The sequence below is a fragment of the Zonotrichia leucophrys genome, chromosome 1A (assembly GCF_028769735.1).
Source record: "Zonotrichia leucophrys gambelii isolate GWCS_2022_RI chromosome 1A, RI_Zleu_2.0, whole genome shotgun sequence".
Classification (NCBI taxonomy): domain Eukaryota; kingdom Metazoa; phylum Chordata; class Aves; order Passeriformes; family Passerellidae; genus Zonotrichia; species Zonotrichia leucophrys.
Window position 1 is genome coordinate 68,322,048 of NC_088170.1, and position 19,674 is coordinate 68,341,721.

Genomic DNA, 19,674 nt, shown 5'->3' on the forward strand with positions numbered 1-19,674 from the left:
TCAGGATTTTTCCTAATTTATCACACAGGTAACAGAGACTAAAATCAGCCCATTTTTGCCACGTTGGATTCTGTAACAAAATCAGAATAATCAGCCTTCATTCCTGACTGCAGATAACTGCCCCACTGTCCTAGGGTGACTTCATGCTGCTTGTATCCCCAATTGCCTGTTCTGCTTATGCTGGATATTGAATTCTGTGCTTTTAAAACCAGATCTGGGAGCCAAGAGGGGAGTATGAGAAGCAGTGGAATATCTGAGGTGGCTGTATGCAAAAACATAAAAGAGCTTCAGCTTTCCTTCTCACAGACTGTGTTGTCTGCAGCCTGGGGAGCAGGAGAGAGCTCTCCTATGCTTTTAGTTGGTTTTTTAGCTAGGTGAGGCAGAGAAGTTCTTTGTGGCTTTTCTTCTTCTTGGAACTGATCTGCTCTGGACTGAAAATTCAGAAAAGCATCAGGAGCTCACAGCTGTGACCCACTGGAGCCTGGGATGTGGCATTTTCCAGCAGAGGAGAGACTGATAAGAGACTGAATGAGCTGAGTTATCCCTCACAACAAGGACTTTCTGTATTTCTTCAGAACAACGAGAGGTTCCATTGTTTAATATTATTCATTTTTTATGCTTGTGAATACTTTTTTTGTTACATAAACAGGTTTTTTCCACTTTTCTCGAAGGAGGTTTACCTCCTGAACTGATTGTGGGGGGGACTGCTTGAATTTGCTTTCCAGAAAAGACCACTTCAGAAGTTTCCTCCCAAAATTTCCCCTAAAGCAGGACACCCACTTAAAAATGGTTGTGTCCAGAAAATAGTTTTGCATTCCCTTCCCAATTTTTGATGGTGTTAATGAGGGTGGGTTTTGATACCTAGTCTAGGTGACAGCATTGCAGAATTGTGTTCCAGGTGAAATCAGTGTAAAATCACCTTTAAAATAAATAAATGATCATAGAATTGTTTGAGCCCAGCCATTAACCTAGGCTATAAATACATGGTAAATGCTCTAAACAGTTGAATTCTTTATTAAATTCCAAGCTGTTGGGTCTGGATGACTTTTTGTTATGCTGAAGGACCAGGTGAATGAATTGGTTGCATCCCTGCAAGTTGAAGGATGGGAAGAGATTAATTCCCCTCTCCTCTTTCCATGTCCCACCTGCATCTGTCTTCCCTCATTCCCAGATCCTGAGGGAGAGCAGGGCTGTGTCTGGGTCATTCCAGGCTGGCTGGTGCTGATCACACCTGGATGAAGCCTTGAAACAAGTGCAAATGGGAGCTGATGGATTTGGTGCTGCTCCTTATCTGCATAATCTGATTGCAATTGATAAGTGACACCACCAAGATAAAGCTGAGTCCCTTCCCACTATCACACCCCTCTCTTTTTTAGCTTTTTTCTAAAAAATTATTTTAAGTACTTCAGTGCAAACCAGGTATTGACTTGGACTGAAGGGAGGTAATTAATCACAGCATTTATGATTAAATAATTTTCTGCTGGGTGGGTACCTGAGGTTTTTCTGGGAGTCAGGGCAGGCTGCTCTGGATTTGTGGCACTGTTGGGATCTATGGGACAAATTTCTGTTCTGATCTTGGGCAGTTTGACTTGGAAGCAGAAAGCCACAGCAGTGGGATGTCAGAAAAGTGTGTTTGTGTCCATAATATTATGTTTGGGGTGAACACAGCTGATCCTACTGTTGGGAATGCCTCAGTAGTTGGTGGTGGTGACCAAAGTGTCTTGTTCAGCTTCCTGAGCTGAACAAAAAATCAGTATAATAGCATCCCCTCGCCCTATCTGCACACACTGATGATGTTCTCCCACAGAATCCCACATTCACCTCTTCCATCCAGAGTTCCTGCAGCTGGGTTGGAGTTTGTAGCCAGTGCAGTTTTTAATTTCAAGAAATGAAAAAGCAACTCCCAAACCACCCACTGCTTTTTTATTGTTAAAAGATAGCAGTTAATTAAAGACTAGGGAAACACAAGGGGAATGGTGCACATGTCTGTGAAGGGCTCAAAGAATGTTGGGAAGCAAAATGTCCTGTGGACACTGAGGCAGCTTTTTGCCCATCAGCTTGCTTGTTTTGACCCAGAGGATATAAGCAGATAATTTCTGGAAATGCTGAATGGCAGCAGGAAGGATAAAAGTTGCATTGTACTGAAATTCAGTGGAGTTGAATAGAAAACACTGTAAGGGAGTTCAGGTGAGAACCTAAAGCATGTGTTCATGCTTTTATCTGTTTTTTAATTTTCTTCTCATTTTTTCTAATTAAGGGCTGCTTTTTCATGCAGAGTTGGGTGTGCAAGGATTAAAGTCTGTGTGCTGGCCCTTTCTTGGGTCAAGACCACAGAAACTACAGTGTAGTCTTCTCTTAAAAATGAGATCAGGGTGGTTTGGATAGAAAAAACAGAGGACACCAAATATCTTGAAGAAAATTTTTAAAACATTTAAAAACATTAAAACATTAACATTAAAAAATATGCAGAATATTGTTATTAAATTAAGTGGCTCACATGGGCTAAATATTAATTTGAAGTTTGCACTTACTCAATTTTATTTTTTAAAAAGTGAGATAATTAGGAGCAAGCAGATTAATGAACAGCTTAAAGGATCAAATACTGAGAGAATGCAAGAGTGACACATTCTCCTGCAGACATCACACTTCCTTCCAGCATCTGCTCATTCGCCTGCTGTAAATTCCCATGAATGGGAGCACACAGTGCTGCTGGTCCAGAGGTGTCTTTTGAGCACCTGCATTTTTTGGTGGACAGTTGTTTATGACTTCTGGTTCCCATGAAAATCCTCTCTATGTAATATTTTCCATGAACACTTTATTTAAGGCAGGTGTGTAGAAGGCAGTGCCTGAGCTCTGAAGTTGGGGTCTCATGATATTTGTGGCTGCACCACAAGGAAATCAGATCAACAGCTTTTGATGCACTTCCTTTTCTTTTCTGGACCGAATTTGCATTATTTTGTGATCCAGTGCAAACCACAGAACTCTGCTGCTGTGAGAACAGAAGACTGTTTGAAGTTTTAAGTAAGAAATTGTTTGAAGATGTCTTTAGCCCCATTTGGCTCTTTTTCAGGGAGCCCACAAAAGAATTCAAAGCAAACAGTCATTTTTATAAAGAAAAATCATTAAAGCACTAAGTAAATTTTTTTAAATGTAGGTTTTACTTGATTTATTTTGGAAATTCTTAATAGGGGATCTGGCTTTGTGTTCCCAGCCCTGAAGGTCTTGGGGAGGGTTCAGAAACAGGCTGAGCCTTTACTTGGGGACAGCACTCAGCCCCCATCCTGTTTTCACATCCAGTCTCGTTCACAGGGATGTAAATAGTTCAGCAAGAGGAATGGAAATGTGGGGATTCAACCGTTTCCTGTCAAAATGCTGTTTTATCAAAATGGAAATATTTTGTGAGAACATGTCAGTTTTGACAAATTGTTTTGATGGGTGAAGTCTAAACAAATTGTTTTAGCATTCTATGTTATTTTGATATAAAGACATCTCATTTCAACTCCATCATTTAGACCTTTATAACATAGCTACAACATTTATGTGTTAATATTTTTGTAACTTATAAATATTGCATCGGATTTGTGACAACTTTAAAATTAAAAGAAAATGTCAATATTGTAAGCTTTCTATATGGTTTTGCAATATGCTGTTTAGCTTTTAAAGAACTGCATATCTTGTCACAGAGTCACAGAATGGTTTGGGTTGGCAGGGACCTTAAAAAACATCTTTTTCCACCTCCCTGCCATGGACAGGGACATTTTCCACTGGATTTTGGATGTTCCAGGCCCTGTCCAGCCTTGGTTTTGCTGGCTGGGTGACCTGTAGCAGATCTCCACTATAATGTCACCTATCCCTGCTGGATGGAGTGGCTGGAATTCCCTTGTGTTGCCCTTCAGGTGCTCTCCTGCTGATCTGGGTTCTTTCTTCCCAGGCTCTGGGCGTTTCTTTCTGGCACCAGCAGCTTTATTTTAATGTATCTTAATTGTATATCTGATTCTTGTATCTCATATATATATATATATTCATATATATATACACACAAATACATATATATAAATACATAATATATATAACATATATAATATATGTACATAATATATAAAATATATATACATAACATATATAACATATATACATAATATATAAAATATATATAATATATTTCTTTTAATGAATTTCTGTATATCTGTATTTATTTTCACAATGCAGGCAGAAGAATTGCCTGAGTCCTGCCCAGCTATAATTCCCCTTGTTAACTGTTTTTGTTCGTTCCAGTCCTGGGAAAGAGTTAAATTTTTTAATGATAAAAATAGTTCCCACACTGAGAGTGTTGTCATTTAGCAGATTAATCTGAAAGATCTTAAACCATTTTATAAAGCTGTTTAAGATGCTGTTCTTCACATATGAGAAAATTAAAACTCTGCTGTTTAGAGGTTGATGGGTTCCAGTGGGGATTTTCCAGCAGAGGTGTCGACAGGTTGCTGGTGATCCTGGGTTATTAAAAAAAAAGAAACCCAATGTGAAGAGTGTTTTGTTGTTTTTTGGTTGTTGTTTTCTTTTCGATATGGACAAAAATGAGCATAATTTGATATTACTGCTTCTTGGGCACGTAGTATCCATGGGGCATTCTGAGGTGTTTCCAAGGAGTAACTTATTTTTAGGTGCTGAATGCCTGTAAGTTATTTATGCTACCATTGCTGTATTTTACCAAATGCAGCAGTTCAGATCCCTGAATCTTGTTCTTGCCAATCAAGTGGGTGCCTTGGGGTGAAAAAACAGTCATGAAAAGTAAAAAACGAACCACATTCTCCCCCATTGTCTTGTTGATTTTTCAGATTTCAGGGTTTTTCCTGCACTTTGCAGTGTCCTGTTCTTGGGGAAAGAAAAAAAAAAAAGAGGAAAATAAGAATTTCCATGTAAACCTGAGAGGAGTGACTCTCAGCAAAACAGCAACTACTAGAAAACAAGATAAAATCCCAAGAGCTGCTAATGTGATAATAGTATCTCATATTCATTGAATGGAGTGCCTGTGCCTCAGTGCTGCCATGGGACTGTGAATGTGCTTTTAATCTCTTATTTCTCTAGAGAGGCAGATAAATCTGAACCCATTATGTGCTGAGGCTGAGGCAGGGCACAGAGATTTACAGGGTTGCAGGGAATGAAGCTGCTGTCCTGGCTCTGGGGCACGTGTTCAGGGGGATTGGATGGGATGGGATGTGCATTTCCAGCTGCTCTTGGAATGGTTTTCATGGTCAGCAAGCACAGAGCAAGGGGAAAGGCTGGGCTTGATGGGGAAAACCTGATGATAAATACCAAATCCATCAGCCAGTGAGCAGCTGGCAGCAGCCCCTGCTCCTCAGGTCCAAATGCAGCCTGGAGTGTCAGGACACAGCTTGGGAAAATGAGTAAAATGAGCAAAAGTGAGGAAATGGCAGTGGGAAAGAAGGGGAGAGAGGAGTGGGAGTCAGAGATGTTGTGGGCAAGGTGAATTGAGTAGGGAAAAGTGGGAAGAATTTGAGGGATATTGGATATGATCCATTTCTTGGTGGAAGGAGCACTCAATTTTATAACCTGAGTCTTAATGTTGGAAAGGTCTTTTTTCTTACTCAATAATTTGCTGTAATATTTGCCACACTAGAAGGTGATCTCTGAAATAATCATTTTTTCATGGAAGGAGACAGTGAGCTGCAAGGTTTTTTTACTGGTTTTTACTTTTGCAGGTGTGGATAATTTCAGTGAGGTCTGTTGGGAATGGTTCACCCTTCACCAGCCCATCACTGAGTCTGGGAACTGGTTCATCCCTGCATCTGCTCCTCAGGAATTGGGAGGGAAATTTTGGGTCTTTTTCAGGTGTTTGAAGCCCATGGACCACTCCTGACTCACTGAATTAATTTAAGGCAGGGGAAAATGTTTTGAAAACAGGAATATTAGTTTAGGAGTTTAGGTCACTGTGGAGCAGGATTCTTTATCCTGGCCACCTTCCCTTCCCACCAGCTGCAAAAAAAAAGCAGAATTCTCCCAGCCTGTCCAGCAGTTGGAGAGGTTCAGTAGAGCCTTTTCCTGTAGCTCATGATGGGAAATAGTGATGGGAAGTTCACTGCTTCACTCCCCAGTGCTGAAGGAGTCTGATATTCCAGAGGAACAGCATTTCTGGAGAGGGATGCTCAGGCTGGGCACCCATGCATGGCACTGACAGCTATTCTCATTTACCCAGCAGATTTTCCTTGTTTGAATATATTTGTTTAACATTTTGCTTGGTCCTCAAAGGCTTTTGCAGCTATCGTGATCATTCAGATTCACTTCATTACTACTAAAAATTAATATTTGCTCTGTGGTGACTTGAACTGTAAAGCTGAGCAGGCTGATTGTGCTCTGTAGGCACAGAGGAAGGTACAAATCCCTGTTTCTACAACTTCCAGTGCAATTTCCTGTCTCTCAGAGGTTTGCAGAGCCGTTTTATCTATGCCACAAAAGCATAATAAAGGAAAACCCTAGAAATTAGATTTGTATGGGAAGAATGGTTCTGAAACCTAGAAACTGAGAACAGCTCAGATTTTTTTTTCAGCTGAGCCTGTTTAGTCTGAAAACAGAGGTCACCTTGTGACTTTTGGACTTTGGAAGTCTCTAATCCAGATCTGAATGTGGAGAGGAGCTTATTTAGATGTCAAACTGTGAGGTGCAAGTCTTTTAAAAAAGGACAGGGATTTTTTTCCTCTCTCTGAAAGGCACTGGGAGACTGACAGACAGGCAGATCTGTGAATCAGGCATCGTTATGACATCTCCAGTTGGGCATCTGGAAGTGGAAGCCCCTGAAATCTGTTAATCTGTTGTCAACTCCGAAAAATCCTATTCTCCCCCCATCTCCCTCCCCCCCAGTCCTGCCAGCTTTCAAAGTTCAAAGTGTGTGCTTTTTATCACATTTGTCATTCCTCGGTAGCGAAGCTCTGGCATTCAGAGATTTGGCTGACAACTTTGTGGGAACGAGCCAGAATCGAGTTCAACTTGCACCTTTCTGTGCTGCAGCCAGTGCTGTGCTCAGGGGGAGGCAGAATCTGAGCGAGAGGGACCCCAGCCTCATTCATTGCCACAATCACCATCCTCTCCCTGGTGCCAAAATTCAGCTCGGTTTCTTTATCCTAAGGTAGGTGGATGGGAACTGATGAGTTCAACACAGCAGGAGTGTTGAGAGAGAAAGTGTCATATCTAAACCATTTCTTCTCAGGCAGTTCTTTCATCTTAAATAATGCAAAGGTCATAAATCTTCCAGAAATGATGCAAAACTGGTGCTGCAAAAGACTTAGAATGGTTCCAGGCAAGTTCAAACACTATTTTATGGATGCTCAAGTCCAGCAGTGCAAGGTTTGATAATTTTAAGTACATTTAAGGTTTGATAATTTTAAGTGCATTTAAATGCACATTTAAAGGAATTTAGATATCTAAATGGGATGTATAGCTCAAGCTGGGAGAACTGGCTTTTGGGGAAGGAGCAGAGCACAGAAATGAGGTTGAGGCAAGGTGCCCTGGGCATGGCTTGTGTCTTTATCCATGCTCAGTCCTGTGGATTACCATGGGGTAATGGTCTTTAAATAACATATCTGGTTGTTTATTCAGAGGAAATGTTTACATTTTCAAATGTTTGTGATTTTTCCCTTCTGTAGGTGTTTCTGAGTTAGTAGCATAACTGCATGTCTGATGATTCTCTCACTTACAAGTAAGATTCGTTTGAAGAGAAAACAAAATTTCAGATGTAATTTAATTCTCATTTACAGGCAGGTAGAATTAAAGTTGAATTTCTGGATTTTTGATAGCAGCTGCACAGTGCATTTGAAGAGGCATCTCTGTCTGACAAGCTGAGATTTGCTGAATTATTGCCTTCATGTGTCCACTGAATTAAACCAGAACTGACCTGGAATGTGAATCCTAGAGGCAAAATTTATATATTTCAGTTCAAATCTTAAACTGCATACATGTCCTAAATTGATGCTGGTTCACAGTGTTTACCTCAGAAATTACTCTTTTTTTTTTCCTAAATGAAACAGAAGTTCCTGATAAGGAAAAGACTTTAAGTCTTTCTTCTTGCTGGTGTATTGACTCAGCAGCTGATATATGATGTTCTCAGGGTTGATTTTTCTACTCTGTTGGAAAAGCACCTGCAGTTTCTGGTCTCCTGTCAAGGAATTGAAAGTTTGCACAGCTTCTTTTTTTCCCAGAGGTCATTAGTGAACATACAGAGAGACTTTATAAATCACATCTGAGCCCAGGTGATAAGCAGGAAACGAGTGGTTACACAGGCAGTGGCCAATTCTGAATGGGAGAGATGGGGATGATAAACCCTGATGTTGTAAATCACTGTCAGTGGCTACAGTGGAGCAACACCTTCCCTTTTTTTGGCATTTAACTGTGTGCACAGGTTGCCCAAAGAACTGGACAACAAACCAGCTTTTCTTCCTTGTCTGAGTTGCAGTTGGACCCAAAACTTTAGAGCTGGTAAATCCTGAGGAGATGTTTCTGATGGATTCACAGGATGGTTTGGGTTGGAAGGAACATGAAAGATCATCTCGTTCCATGCCCTGCCATGAGCAGGGACACCTTCCACTATCCCAGGGTGCTCCAAGCCCTGTCCAACCTGGCCTGGGACACTTCCAGGGATGGGGCAGCCACAGCTTCTCTGGGCACCCTGTGCCAGGGCCTCATCCCTCTAATAATGAATAATTTCTTCTTAATAAATACACCAGGTCCACTGTGTGACACACACATGGCAAGTCACTGCAGTCTGCTGTGCTAAGCATTTCTTTTCTTCCCTTCCCTTCTCTTCCCCAGCAATCAAGGAGAAATACATGGACTGGACAGAGTTCCTCATCCAGGATCTGACCGGCGCCAGGACGGCCCCTGCCAATTTGCTGGAAGGTGTATGTATTAGATTGCATTCCTCCTCCTCCTCCTCCTCCTCACTGTGTGCTTGCAGTGTCTGTGTCTGCCAGCCCTGGGACCTGACCATGCCCCAAAATCCATGGCAGCAGTGCCTGGGCTCTGCTGGCTCTGCTTCTCACCCAGTCATGGGGAGTTTTGCCTTTTTGTTCTTTACAAAGTTGGTGCTCAGAAAAGGCATAGAGTGGGGAGGGGATCCACAGAAGGAAGAGCTCAGCCCTTCAGTGCCCCAATAGATCCATCAAACGGGTGAGCTGAGCTGCCAGTCCATCTCTGCCCCATCCCTGGAAGAGTCCAAAGCCAGGCTGGATGAGTTTTGGAACAATCTGGTTTAGTGGAAGGTGTCCCTGCCCATGGCAGGGGGTTGGAACTGGGTGATCTTTAAGATCCCTTCCAACCCAAACCATTCTGTGACTCTGTGGCACAGCTTGGAGAGGGTGTTTAGTAGGTTGATGGGGAGCATCAACCTACTTTGGTTTATCTTTATATGGGAAGTGCTCCCTCAAGGACATTCCCTCCACCTAAATCCAGCAGTCACATTTAGCGGGGAAGTTGTTGGGTGAGGTGGCCTCAGAAGAGCAGAAGGGTTCATTTTTTAGATGCTCCCAGAGCCCAGTCTGTGCAGCAAATCCAAGGGGTGGCTTCACCTGGGACAGCCTCAGTGTGCCTTGAGATCCTGGGCAAAAACCCCACAGCTTCACCTTGAAACCACTTTTGCATCAGGGCCTACCCTGCTCTGCTGTGGGTGCTTTGGAGAGGAGACAGATGGTCCTGCAGGAGCCCCTCATTCTTTGTCCCTCTGTGTTTAGGCTGAGGGCAGAGCCACACAGAAATTTGTGAAAGTGCTCATTTGGCTTGTGGGAGGCCAGTGTTCATCCAGGCACCATTTTTGATCATTTTGTCCCTGCTCACTTCCACCATCCACAGCTGCATCCTTTTTCCACGTGCCCAAGCAGTATGGATGGACCTGGCAGGGGTAATTAATAAATACCATTAGGGTTTTTCCCCCAGTCTGAGTGAAGAACAGCCTTGCAGCCCCCAAATAATCCACATCCTGCTGCATCCCCATTCCTGGACTACCACATGCAGAAATCTGGTGGTGTCCAGCCCCCATCTCTGGTGTGTGCCAAACCTCCCCTCTCTGCAGGCAGAAAAGCAGAGAGAGAAAACATTGAGTTGGCTTAAAGCAGTTTCTGACCCTTTCCTGGTGTTTTATGTGCTCAGTGCTGTCTGTGTCATGCAATGTATGTTGGCCCCTGTTGACAGATTTGCTGTTCATGAGTGCTGCAGATTGTTGTTAGGCTGTTAAATCAATATGTAGTGCTACTTTTTAAATCCTTTTTTTTTAATTTTTACGTGCCAGCTGTGCATGTAAAGGGTTCTTGCATGATGGTAAATGTTAATATTTCATGCAAGCTGATTATTAATCCTAGCCATTCAGTTCTCATGGGGTAAGTGACAGCCCATTGGCTTAAAATTTAGCACACAAATCAGGGAAGCAATATTCACTTTGATACAGCCAGGGATTTATTATAATAAGTTAAATCATTACACCGTCCTTTCATATTAAAGAATATTTGGTTGCAAGCAGTTGTATGAGAGGGGAAAAAATCCACATTAAAGTGGATTTCTGTTGTATTATTAAATTCTGACACTGCATTTTGCCATGAAATAATATTTGAAGAGATTATACAGATGCTTACAGCTTGCACTGTAGAAGAGTAGCTTATTTTGGCAAATATATTGTTCTGAGAAATATCTGTTAATCATAAATTTGTTTAAAGTTGTACTTGTGATAAGTTTTTTGTTAATTTTAATTGCATTTTTTTACCATATTCTCATGCTCTTGCCTGCTTTTTTGGATTAAGAGAGATATATGAAAATCAATTGCATCTCAAAATTTGAATATTTTCAATATTCAGTAAAAATATTCAATGTTCAACATTCAGGAAAAATAACTTCTTGAAAAATAAGGTTTCTCCTTTTGTTTTGTAGTCATTATTAGAAAGAACCATCCTGGACTGACTCTTGATTTACAGAATTAATATTTTAAAAAGTAATGTGAGATGTTTATATGGTTTAATTAAGTAAAAGTGAAACAAACACACAGAAAAAAAAAAAAAGGTCTTTGTTTTTAATGCATTTTGCCTTTGCTGAGCATCTCCTTTGGGGACCAATGCTTCCAAGTCTTGGGGTCATTTTAATGCTGCTCTTAAAACCCCGGAACTGAGACATTGCATAAGAATTCAAACTTGTATTTAATAACAAATAAGAAATTTAACCACTATGTTAAAGCTTGAGAGCACAGAGATGCTCACAGTCACAAAACAAAACCACTGAGCCCCAAAGGGGTTGTTCTGCAGAGCATCTCATGTTTTTTTAATGCCTGTGCTTGCAGGTGGAAATTACACATATGTATAAAATGCAGCAAAAGTGGGATCCCAGAAAATAACCATGGGGAAGCAAATAACCTCAGTCACTGGGATTTCTTGGGCATGGTGGCTTGACCCAATAAATCCTGTGTGCCCTGAGCTTGGCTCCAAACCTGCTGTGGGCTTTGAGCTTTGGAATAACCCCCACACCCTCCTGCATCCGTGGCTGGGGGGGATAATTTGCTCTCCTTGCCAGTAGGAAAAGGATAAAGCTGATCTTTGGTGAAAGAGATCAGTACACAGAGTGAAATTTCTGGGTCATGCACAAAGTAGTCACCTTTAAGGTAAATATTAGGGTCCAGTCCTGTGGTTGGTTCTTATCAGCTGCAATCAATAAGAATTTGTTTAAAATCCTTCAGTACAACTGGGCTTTGAGTAGTTCAGGAGCATCCTAAATGGATATGCTGTTCCACCTTTATTATTCTTTTTTTGTTGTTGTTGTTGATGATGTCGCTTGAGAAATTAGCACAACTGTTGTTTTCTGTTTTACTTCTGAATTTGCACTTGGAAGACATTGGGTAAAATAGAAGAAGAACAGACTGTTTGCTGATCGCTTGGATGATGGTGTGAAAAACAAAAATAATCTTCTGCTGTCATCTGTTTCCTTGAGAAGTCTTCAAATAAAGTTTAAAATAAGGAGTTTTGCTTCTATTCAAACAGCCTCTGCGAGGAAAAAACCCTGTAGACCTCATTACAGTTGATTCCTTAATAGAGCTGCAGGATTCCCAGAATCCCTTTCAGTACTGGATAGTTAGTGTGGTTGAAAATGTTGGAGGAAGATTACGCCTTCGCTATGTGGGATTGGAGGAGACTGAATCCTATGACCAGTGGTTGTTTTACTTGGATTGCAGACTTCGACCAGTCGGTTGGTGTCAAGAGAATAAATACAGAATGGACCCACCTGCAGGTAAGGAACTTCCTTGAAATATTGTCTCCCTTTGTGGTGTTCACTGATGTTTTGAGATGATTCTTCCTTTTCCAGCATTCACATTGCTTTGTCAGTAGCTTCTGGTTGTGGCACAAATAGGAGCTGAGATCCATCTAATTTGGGTTCATAGTGGGTCAGGTGAACGGTATTGTTTATTAAATAAATTCAGCTGAATTGTGGCACGGATGAGAGGTGAGATCCATCTGATTTGGGTTCAGAGTGGACTGTATTGTTTATTAAATAAATTCATTTGAAGTCTTTGCAAGTCTGTCAGACCATATGAAACATCAGGAGATTACAGCTTGGAGATGAAGTGTCTTTAGGGTTTGGAAGTCTTTAGGGTTGCGTTTAGTGTTCATACCAGCTGGAATGGAAAGGGATCAGGACTGCAGTTAAGCCAGCCTGGGATCACAGATTGATCCACATTCTCCTGTGTAGGTTAAGTGCATCCAGGTCTGTGCCTCATTTTCTTTGTGCTGTGGGTGTAAGTTTTTCCATGAAAGTTCCCCTCCTCTGGGAAGGTGTTTCTGCTGTGGCTTCTGTCCCTCACACCTAATGAGGAGAGTTGGCCCTGACATGTTCAATTCTCATGTTCACAAGTTTGTCTGGGACTTGGGTCTTGAGTGGAAGCTTTTTGGAAGTGTGTGTTTTTCTTCTCTGGTAGGTAGGAATCAGTTTTCCCCATCATTTGCAAATTAGATGTGAGTGCTGGAGAGCATGAATATCACCCACTGTTATTTTACAGAGTCTTTGTGTTACAGAGAAACAATTTTTTCATTGACCATCTCTGAACCCTCTTGGCCTGTATAGGTTTGGGGAATATAGAAATGACCCAGAGGAGATTTGTGCTTCCTCTTTGTTCATTCCATTTGCTTTCTACTCTTTCCTCCTTTTATCCAGTTGTGGAATCCTTCTCTGTGGATTCCCCACCCCTCATGCCTTTCTTTTCATTTTTTCAGTTGTATTTCTCTAAACTTGTTACTGGACTCTTTATTTGCTGGAGTTTACTTTTCTTCTCCCCTCTCCTTGATTTAACTTTTAAAATTTCTGTCTCTTGTTCTTACCTGTTTTCACCTGATAGCTGTTTTCTCTCCTTTAATTTTCTGGTCATTCACTTTTTAGTTAACATTGTTATTAATGGACACAATGCCCACATCTTCTTCCTCACTTAAGTAGATCTTCATTATTTTACATCTCCTGAAGTTGAGCCTGGTAGGAGTTTGCTGTGAAAAGATCCTTCAGGTCTTAACTTTTCTGTTTTTGCCCAAATCCTCTCCTGGGGTCTTTCATTAATCCCCCCCTTGTGACCCAGCTGTCAGGCTCTGCCAGGCAGGAGTGGAAATCTGAGGAGTTTCTGGAGTCAGGAATTCTGGTTGTTCCTCTCCTGGTCATTTGATGTCCACCTAACATGGAGTCACAGAATCATCAAGGTTGGAAAAACCCTTTAAGATCTTAGTGGCTGATCTTATGGGATCTGCTGCAAATTAAAGTCTCTGCAAAAGAAATCTTGGAGCAGTCAGGGAAGCACTAATGAGTTGTGAGGACGAGGTGCTGGCAGCAGAGAGCTCTGAAGAAACTCAGAGATGAGGCTGTTAAACCATAAACTCAAAAAATGAAGTTTGCTGAGGACCTGAGGCCTGGAGACTGTCTCAGGGGTACATCCCCATGTGATTTCTTTAGGGAAGAGCATTTGGGCTAGGCAGATGTGTGTTGTGTGAAAGACCTAGTGTGGACCTTAAGGAGAGATCATGTGGGCAGTACTTTGTTTTTTACTCATCAGGGATTAGATTCACCTGCCATGGTGCAGGCATCAAAAGACAGTTCTGCATGAGAAGTCTCTTTCTCTTTACAATGGGTAGGGGAAAGAGGATGCTAAGACACACCTAACATAGGTAAAATGACATCTTTTTAAGCCTATTTTTTGCACTCATGGGGGTTGAAACCAATGAAGACACACTTGGTTGTCCTAAATTTTGAACATCTGAAGCAAGTTAAGGCAACTCCTTGATTGATAAAGGGAACAGCCTTGGACTGTGAATCAAATCTGTTATGAATCTCCTCTGAGGAGATGCTGAGGACATGCAGCTGCTCCCAAATCAGGCTGTGTGAACCCTTGCTATCAAACAAGGGTGTTTTTGTGCATCACTTCTGCAGCCTGTAGCACTGCTTACCCTACCCTCAACTAGGATTCCACATATCCACCCTGAGCTTTATTTCCCTCTGTGTCTGACTGTGACTTTTCCCTGTTGATCCACCTCTGGCACCTGCCAGGTTCCCAGGTCAGTCTTTCAGGATGCAGAGCATCTCAGATAAGGGACATCCCATGGACCCAAGCAAAATTTTGGATGGAGGGGTCTCTTTCCTGAAGCCATCCACATCCTAACACCCACTTAATGTGAAAGAGGGTCCTCTGGGGATTGGAACTAGATGATGTTTAAGGTCCCTTCCAACCTAAACAGCATCTCAGCTGTCTCCTTCAAACAACTCTGTATATCTCACAAGCCAATTTAACTGAAGCAAAGGGGTTATAGCTTATTTTCCCCTTCAGATGTATATCTGAGTCTGGAATAAGCCTCCTTGCTAGTGCAAATTGGCACAGGCTGCTTGACACAGAGCCACTGATGGCCTGAACTCAGCTGTTTATGCAGGACAAGATCATCCTGGTTTATGCCACTTTCTATTTAAAGACAAATTGCCAGTCATTTTAATTGCTCACTGCTTGTGAACCCTAATACAAATTGACACAGTACACTTTGTTCAATTACTTGGAGCCCTGACACTTAAATAAAATGCTTTATGCTCTTTTAACCATGCAATTTAGTGTCCATACACTTGCCCAGCATAAGTGAGGTGCCACTAATTAAATGTGCGTATTCCTTGCTGGCCCTTGAAACCACTGGAGGTGCCTCTGTATCTTGAATTTTGTTGACACTACCCAAAGAAGTTGCTGCTTGTTTTCACTGATTGTGGCCAAAGTTGCCCAAAACTTGGCCAGAGTTGCCCAAAATGGCAATTTCAACTTTCCTGTGTTTCACTGGCATCACAATAGAAAATGAGTGTCTGTTTCCAGCAGGGAAGCATCAGGCAGAGTTTTTCTGAACTCAGACCTGAAACAACAGGCTGTCTGCAGCATGGGGCAAAATCATTTTGTGTTAAGTATTTCCCTGTAAATTAAACCAAAAAAGAAAGAAACAAGGTGAGTCATCCCCCTCCCTGCACTTGAGGCTGATCAGAATTCCTGCAGGCAAGGGAGAAGTGGGGCAACAAAACTATAAAATAATGAACAATTAGATAAAGAGTGCACTTCTTAACACTTGTGCCCGCCGCACACATTGTAAACAAAGACTTGAAATCTATGTTCCCATTAATAACCAGACAGCTGAGGAATTAAAAATACTGCCCTGAAAGGTTAACATTCCCCTTCAAGTGTGTTTAAATTCATATGCATATCCTTGATGTCTGTTCTGAAGTAGTGAGATTTGATATAGTGGAAGTATAAATACATCCACTTCAGTGAGTGATTCTGCAAATCCTGCTTTGATAAGGTCTTAAATCTGTTGAGTTCAGAGCATAAAATTCTCTTGTAGCATCAGTGCTAGGTGGAAACAGTGCTTGCCAATTCCTTTTTTTTCTTTACACATATTTTTTATTCCCTCTTTCAGAATTGTAAGATACAGCGGTAAATCTTCTGCTAGCTAGTAAATATATATGGTTATTAGATGTGCAGGATTAAATGCAAATTGGGCCAAATTGAACCTTGATGTGAATGAGGGGAGCCAGACTGGCCAAAGAAAAGCTCCATACTCCTCACTCTGTATCAAGGTTCGAGTTTATTACTGAGCACATGTTCATTTCCATTTTAATAATTGTTGCAATCTGTCTACCTATCTTCTCTCTTTGAGGCCTTGATATGAATGTTCTGCAATAACTTGTTACGTGCAAGATAACAATGTGTTTTCTAGGGCAGGAGTAAATCCAATATAATGTTCCCCATCACAGCATTGTTCCCTACATTGTTCCCTTTGATGATTCATAGGCATTTCACTGCACTGAACCATAAAGGGCTTGTTAATATCATGATTTAATAATATTATACCTGTGTAAAGAAACTCACTGCAAGCAATGTGAAGCTGCACAAGGATGTTGCCTAAAAGTATAGTGATGAAAATTCATAAGTGGAAGTCCTTGCTCTGGTTTGAGTGTGATACCAAAAAATGTATCTGGGTAGGGATTTACCTGAAATGTTTCTTCCCACACCCACCCCAACCTTGCAATTAAAAAAAAACCAAACAAACCAAAAACCAAACCTTAAACACTTTCTGATGAGCAGGTGTCTTAATAATGATAATATTTGTTTTGTTTAAATATGACTAATATTGCTTGAAGACCTGAGGCTCCTCAAACTAGGAAACATCAGGTATTTTGAGAACTGAAAATTAGTTTTTTCACTATTTTCAAGTAATGAGATAATACGATTCTCATTCCTTCAGCAGCATTTGAAGGATGTGAATTTTTCTGGGTTTTACTCCAGGTTATAAAACACAATCTTTTTCCAATGTGCCCCTGCTAGCTGCTTTTGTGTTGATTTTATCCATGCTGCACAGCTTGGAATATAGACACTGTTCATTTCACTTGCTCTGTCCATTCATATGACTTAAAAACTTTAGTCTTCCAAAAATGTTTGATGTCTAAACAGTCACCTCTTGGTTTTGTTGTTCTTTTTTTCTTTTTGTTATTGTCATCCCTTTAGATATCTATTCTCTGAAGACTATAACTGAGTGGAAATGCGCTCTGGAAAAATCCCTTAATGATGCAGCAAATTTTCCTCTTCCAATGGAAGTGTTCAAGGTAAAAGATATTTTTCCTTTGCTTGTGGAACTTGTGATGAATAAATATCATGCCATGTTTAGTAGCTAATGTTAAACTTTCTCTAGAAAGGCCTTTGCTATAATAGATAACCGTGGAAGGTCACAAGTTGGATGTTTGTATAAAACACTTTTTATGTGTGGACTTATTTCTTAGTTGGTGTTTTCTGGGGGCTGGGGGTGACCAGCAGGGATTTCTCCAGTTATTTTTCCTGTGTCTTACTCTGTTAAATCTCTGCAAAGACATCATACATAACTGTGAAATAGTAAGGCTGTGACTGTAGAAGTTGACACAAACTGGACAGATTTCTATGAGCCTTGCACCAAAGTTTTCACCTGACGACAAGCTACAAGGTGGAGAAATCTCCTCCAGAGACCTGTAGTAGAAATGAGAGATTATTTTGTTCCTGCATCTTGTTTTCTATATTTTTTTTTTTAATTCTCACTCTGGTGCTTCAGCCCCAAGGCACTACCTTTAATTTCCCATGTAAATCTGCACTGCTGTGAACCATGGTGGCTCCAGCTAATCCTGATTTACAGCTGTGCCTGCCTGGTTCCAGCAGTTCCACCCTGGCTGGGGTGGCATGGGCAGTGAGGGGATGCTCAGGGAGCTGTGTGGGAGCACAGCAGTGCCCCCATGGCTCTGCTGTCACCTCCTGCTTGGGGACACCACTAGCCTGGGGACCCTCTGGGTTCCTTCCCTTCAGCAGCAGTGCACTGGGATGCTCCAAAACATCCCTGGAATTGGTGCAGTTCCTGTGTGGATGTCACACTTGGTGGTGCCCTTGGCAGTGCTGGATTTGGATCTTGGAGGGCTTTTCTAACTGAAACAATTTGATGGTTCTGTTACTGGAATAAATCTCTTACCATGTCCCATTCTGGCAGCCACAAAACCCCAGTGCCACCTTCACCCTCCCTGGATTCCATGAGGAATCCAGGCTCCTCACCCAGCTGGGATGCACTCAAATTAACCACATTAATTAGGGGACACTTTGCTAATAGCCCAGGCTCATTGGCTGGGAGAAGAGGGAAGATTGGAGTTGGCTTTGGGCACAGATGTGGGTTTGAGGAGCCCTGTGCTGGGATGGAAGTGGAGTGCACAGAGTTCTGGGTCTCTGCCATTCATCTCGTCCAAGGCTTCCATCTGCCAACTCTATTAAAAGTTTGCATTGGCAGCTTCAAGATCAAAAATGCTTTGTGTGGGGCAGGGATTAAATCACAGAAGGGAATTTCTGATGTGTAAATTTTATTCCTGTCTGTGTGAAAGAGTGAAGAATGTTTCTGATGAGGCTCATGAAACATCCTTTTTAAAAAAAAAGTTTATGACTAACAGCTGTGTTGCTGCCTCTTCCCAGTGTGCCAGACTTATACCCACTAATTTTAATTATTACATGCAGGTCATAAATTTGAATTCATAAAATCCCAGTTGCTGTGCTGTGTGCTTGGAGCTTTGGAGCTTGCAAAGATGTTCATCTTAGAAGACAGTGCAAAACCTTGGAATGCTTGAATGGCCCAAGAGTAGAGTTACTTTGGGGCCAAATATGGCAAAAATGTCAATGTTTGGGTCCATGATTAGGTCAGTAGGACTTCTCTGTTTAACACAATGTGGAAAGTGAGCACAAGATGAACAGAATTCAGATTTTATTGCTGGGAAGGCAAGAGACTGAATAGATTTTCTGTGTGTGGGCATCACTTTATTCTGCCCATTTGGGGTGGATCAACCCCATTTTGTACATCTTAATGAAGGAGAAAAAGACAAGATGTCATCTGTGCCTGTGAGCAAGTCTTCCTCTAGTAATGACTTAAACCTGAGTTAAGGCTTTAGGAGACTATCTGGGAGTAAATTCAAGTGATCTTGCAAAGAAAGCCAAGGATTATCTGTGGGACCTTCAAGTAGAATCCCAGATCCCAGCAAAGTGTTGTATCCAAAGGTGTCTTTTATAACTTCCTTTTAATGTGAATTTTTAAAGTTTTATTTACAAACCCAGCGCAGAAGTAGCGTCTCTACACTGTGCCTGGGGCTCCTTGCTATTGTAGCTGTTTGTTAGATGAGATAAAAAACACAAGGTTTGACAGCTGGCAACTCTTAGAGATCTTCTGGAAAGCTGAAAGTGTCTACTTTGGCAGACAGGCATGGTGACTGCACACTGAGCAGTTACATTCTGTTTTTTCCACATTTCCCTGTAGAATTCCCTAGCTGAGCAGGGTGGAGGTGTGTGCTTGCTCTCCATGAGCACGTCCCCTGGGCTGGATTGTGAGTTTAATCCATGTTGTCCTTAAAGCTCTGCCTGACTGAGGGAAGTGTCACTGTGGTGCCATCCAGCTGTCCCCAGGAGGTGGCACTGGCAGAGCAGGCCCACGTTTGCAGGGTGAGGAGCAGCAGCTCTCAGGGGTCTGTCAGCCCATTGCTGCTGTGTCACTCCTCACTTTTGGTGTCACAGGGTTGGGTTCTGCCTGACAGCTCAAAAAAATGGGTTTGAGCCTGAATTATCAATGCTCACAAGTGTGGCAGAGCTGAGCT

At 41.7% G+C, this 19,674-nt stretch overlaps 1 protein-coding gene across 3 annotated transcripts in view; it reads left to right on the top strand.

Moving 5' to 3' along the window:
* The window catches only part of SFMBT2 (Scm like with four mbt domains 2), a 116,887-nt gene that overhangs the window by 42,170 nt on the left and 55,043 nt on the right, over window positions 1–19,674 (top strand). For 2 of the 3 annotated variants that reach the window (XM_064703064.1, XM_064703063.1), the window contains exons 5-7: window positions 8,821–8,909; window positions 12,021–12,267; window positions 17,039–17,136. In XM_064703064.1, coding sequence (XP_064559134.1) covers window positions 8,821–8,909; window positions 12,021–12,267; window positions 17,039–17,136 — 434 coding nt within the window. Of the gene's footprint in view, window positions 1–8,820; window positions 8,910–12,020; window positions 12,268–17,038; window positions 17,137–19,674 lie in introns of those variants that run through there. The other variant, XM_064703065.1, reaches the window with a different exon arrangement.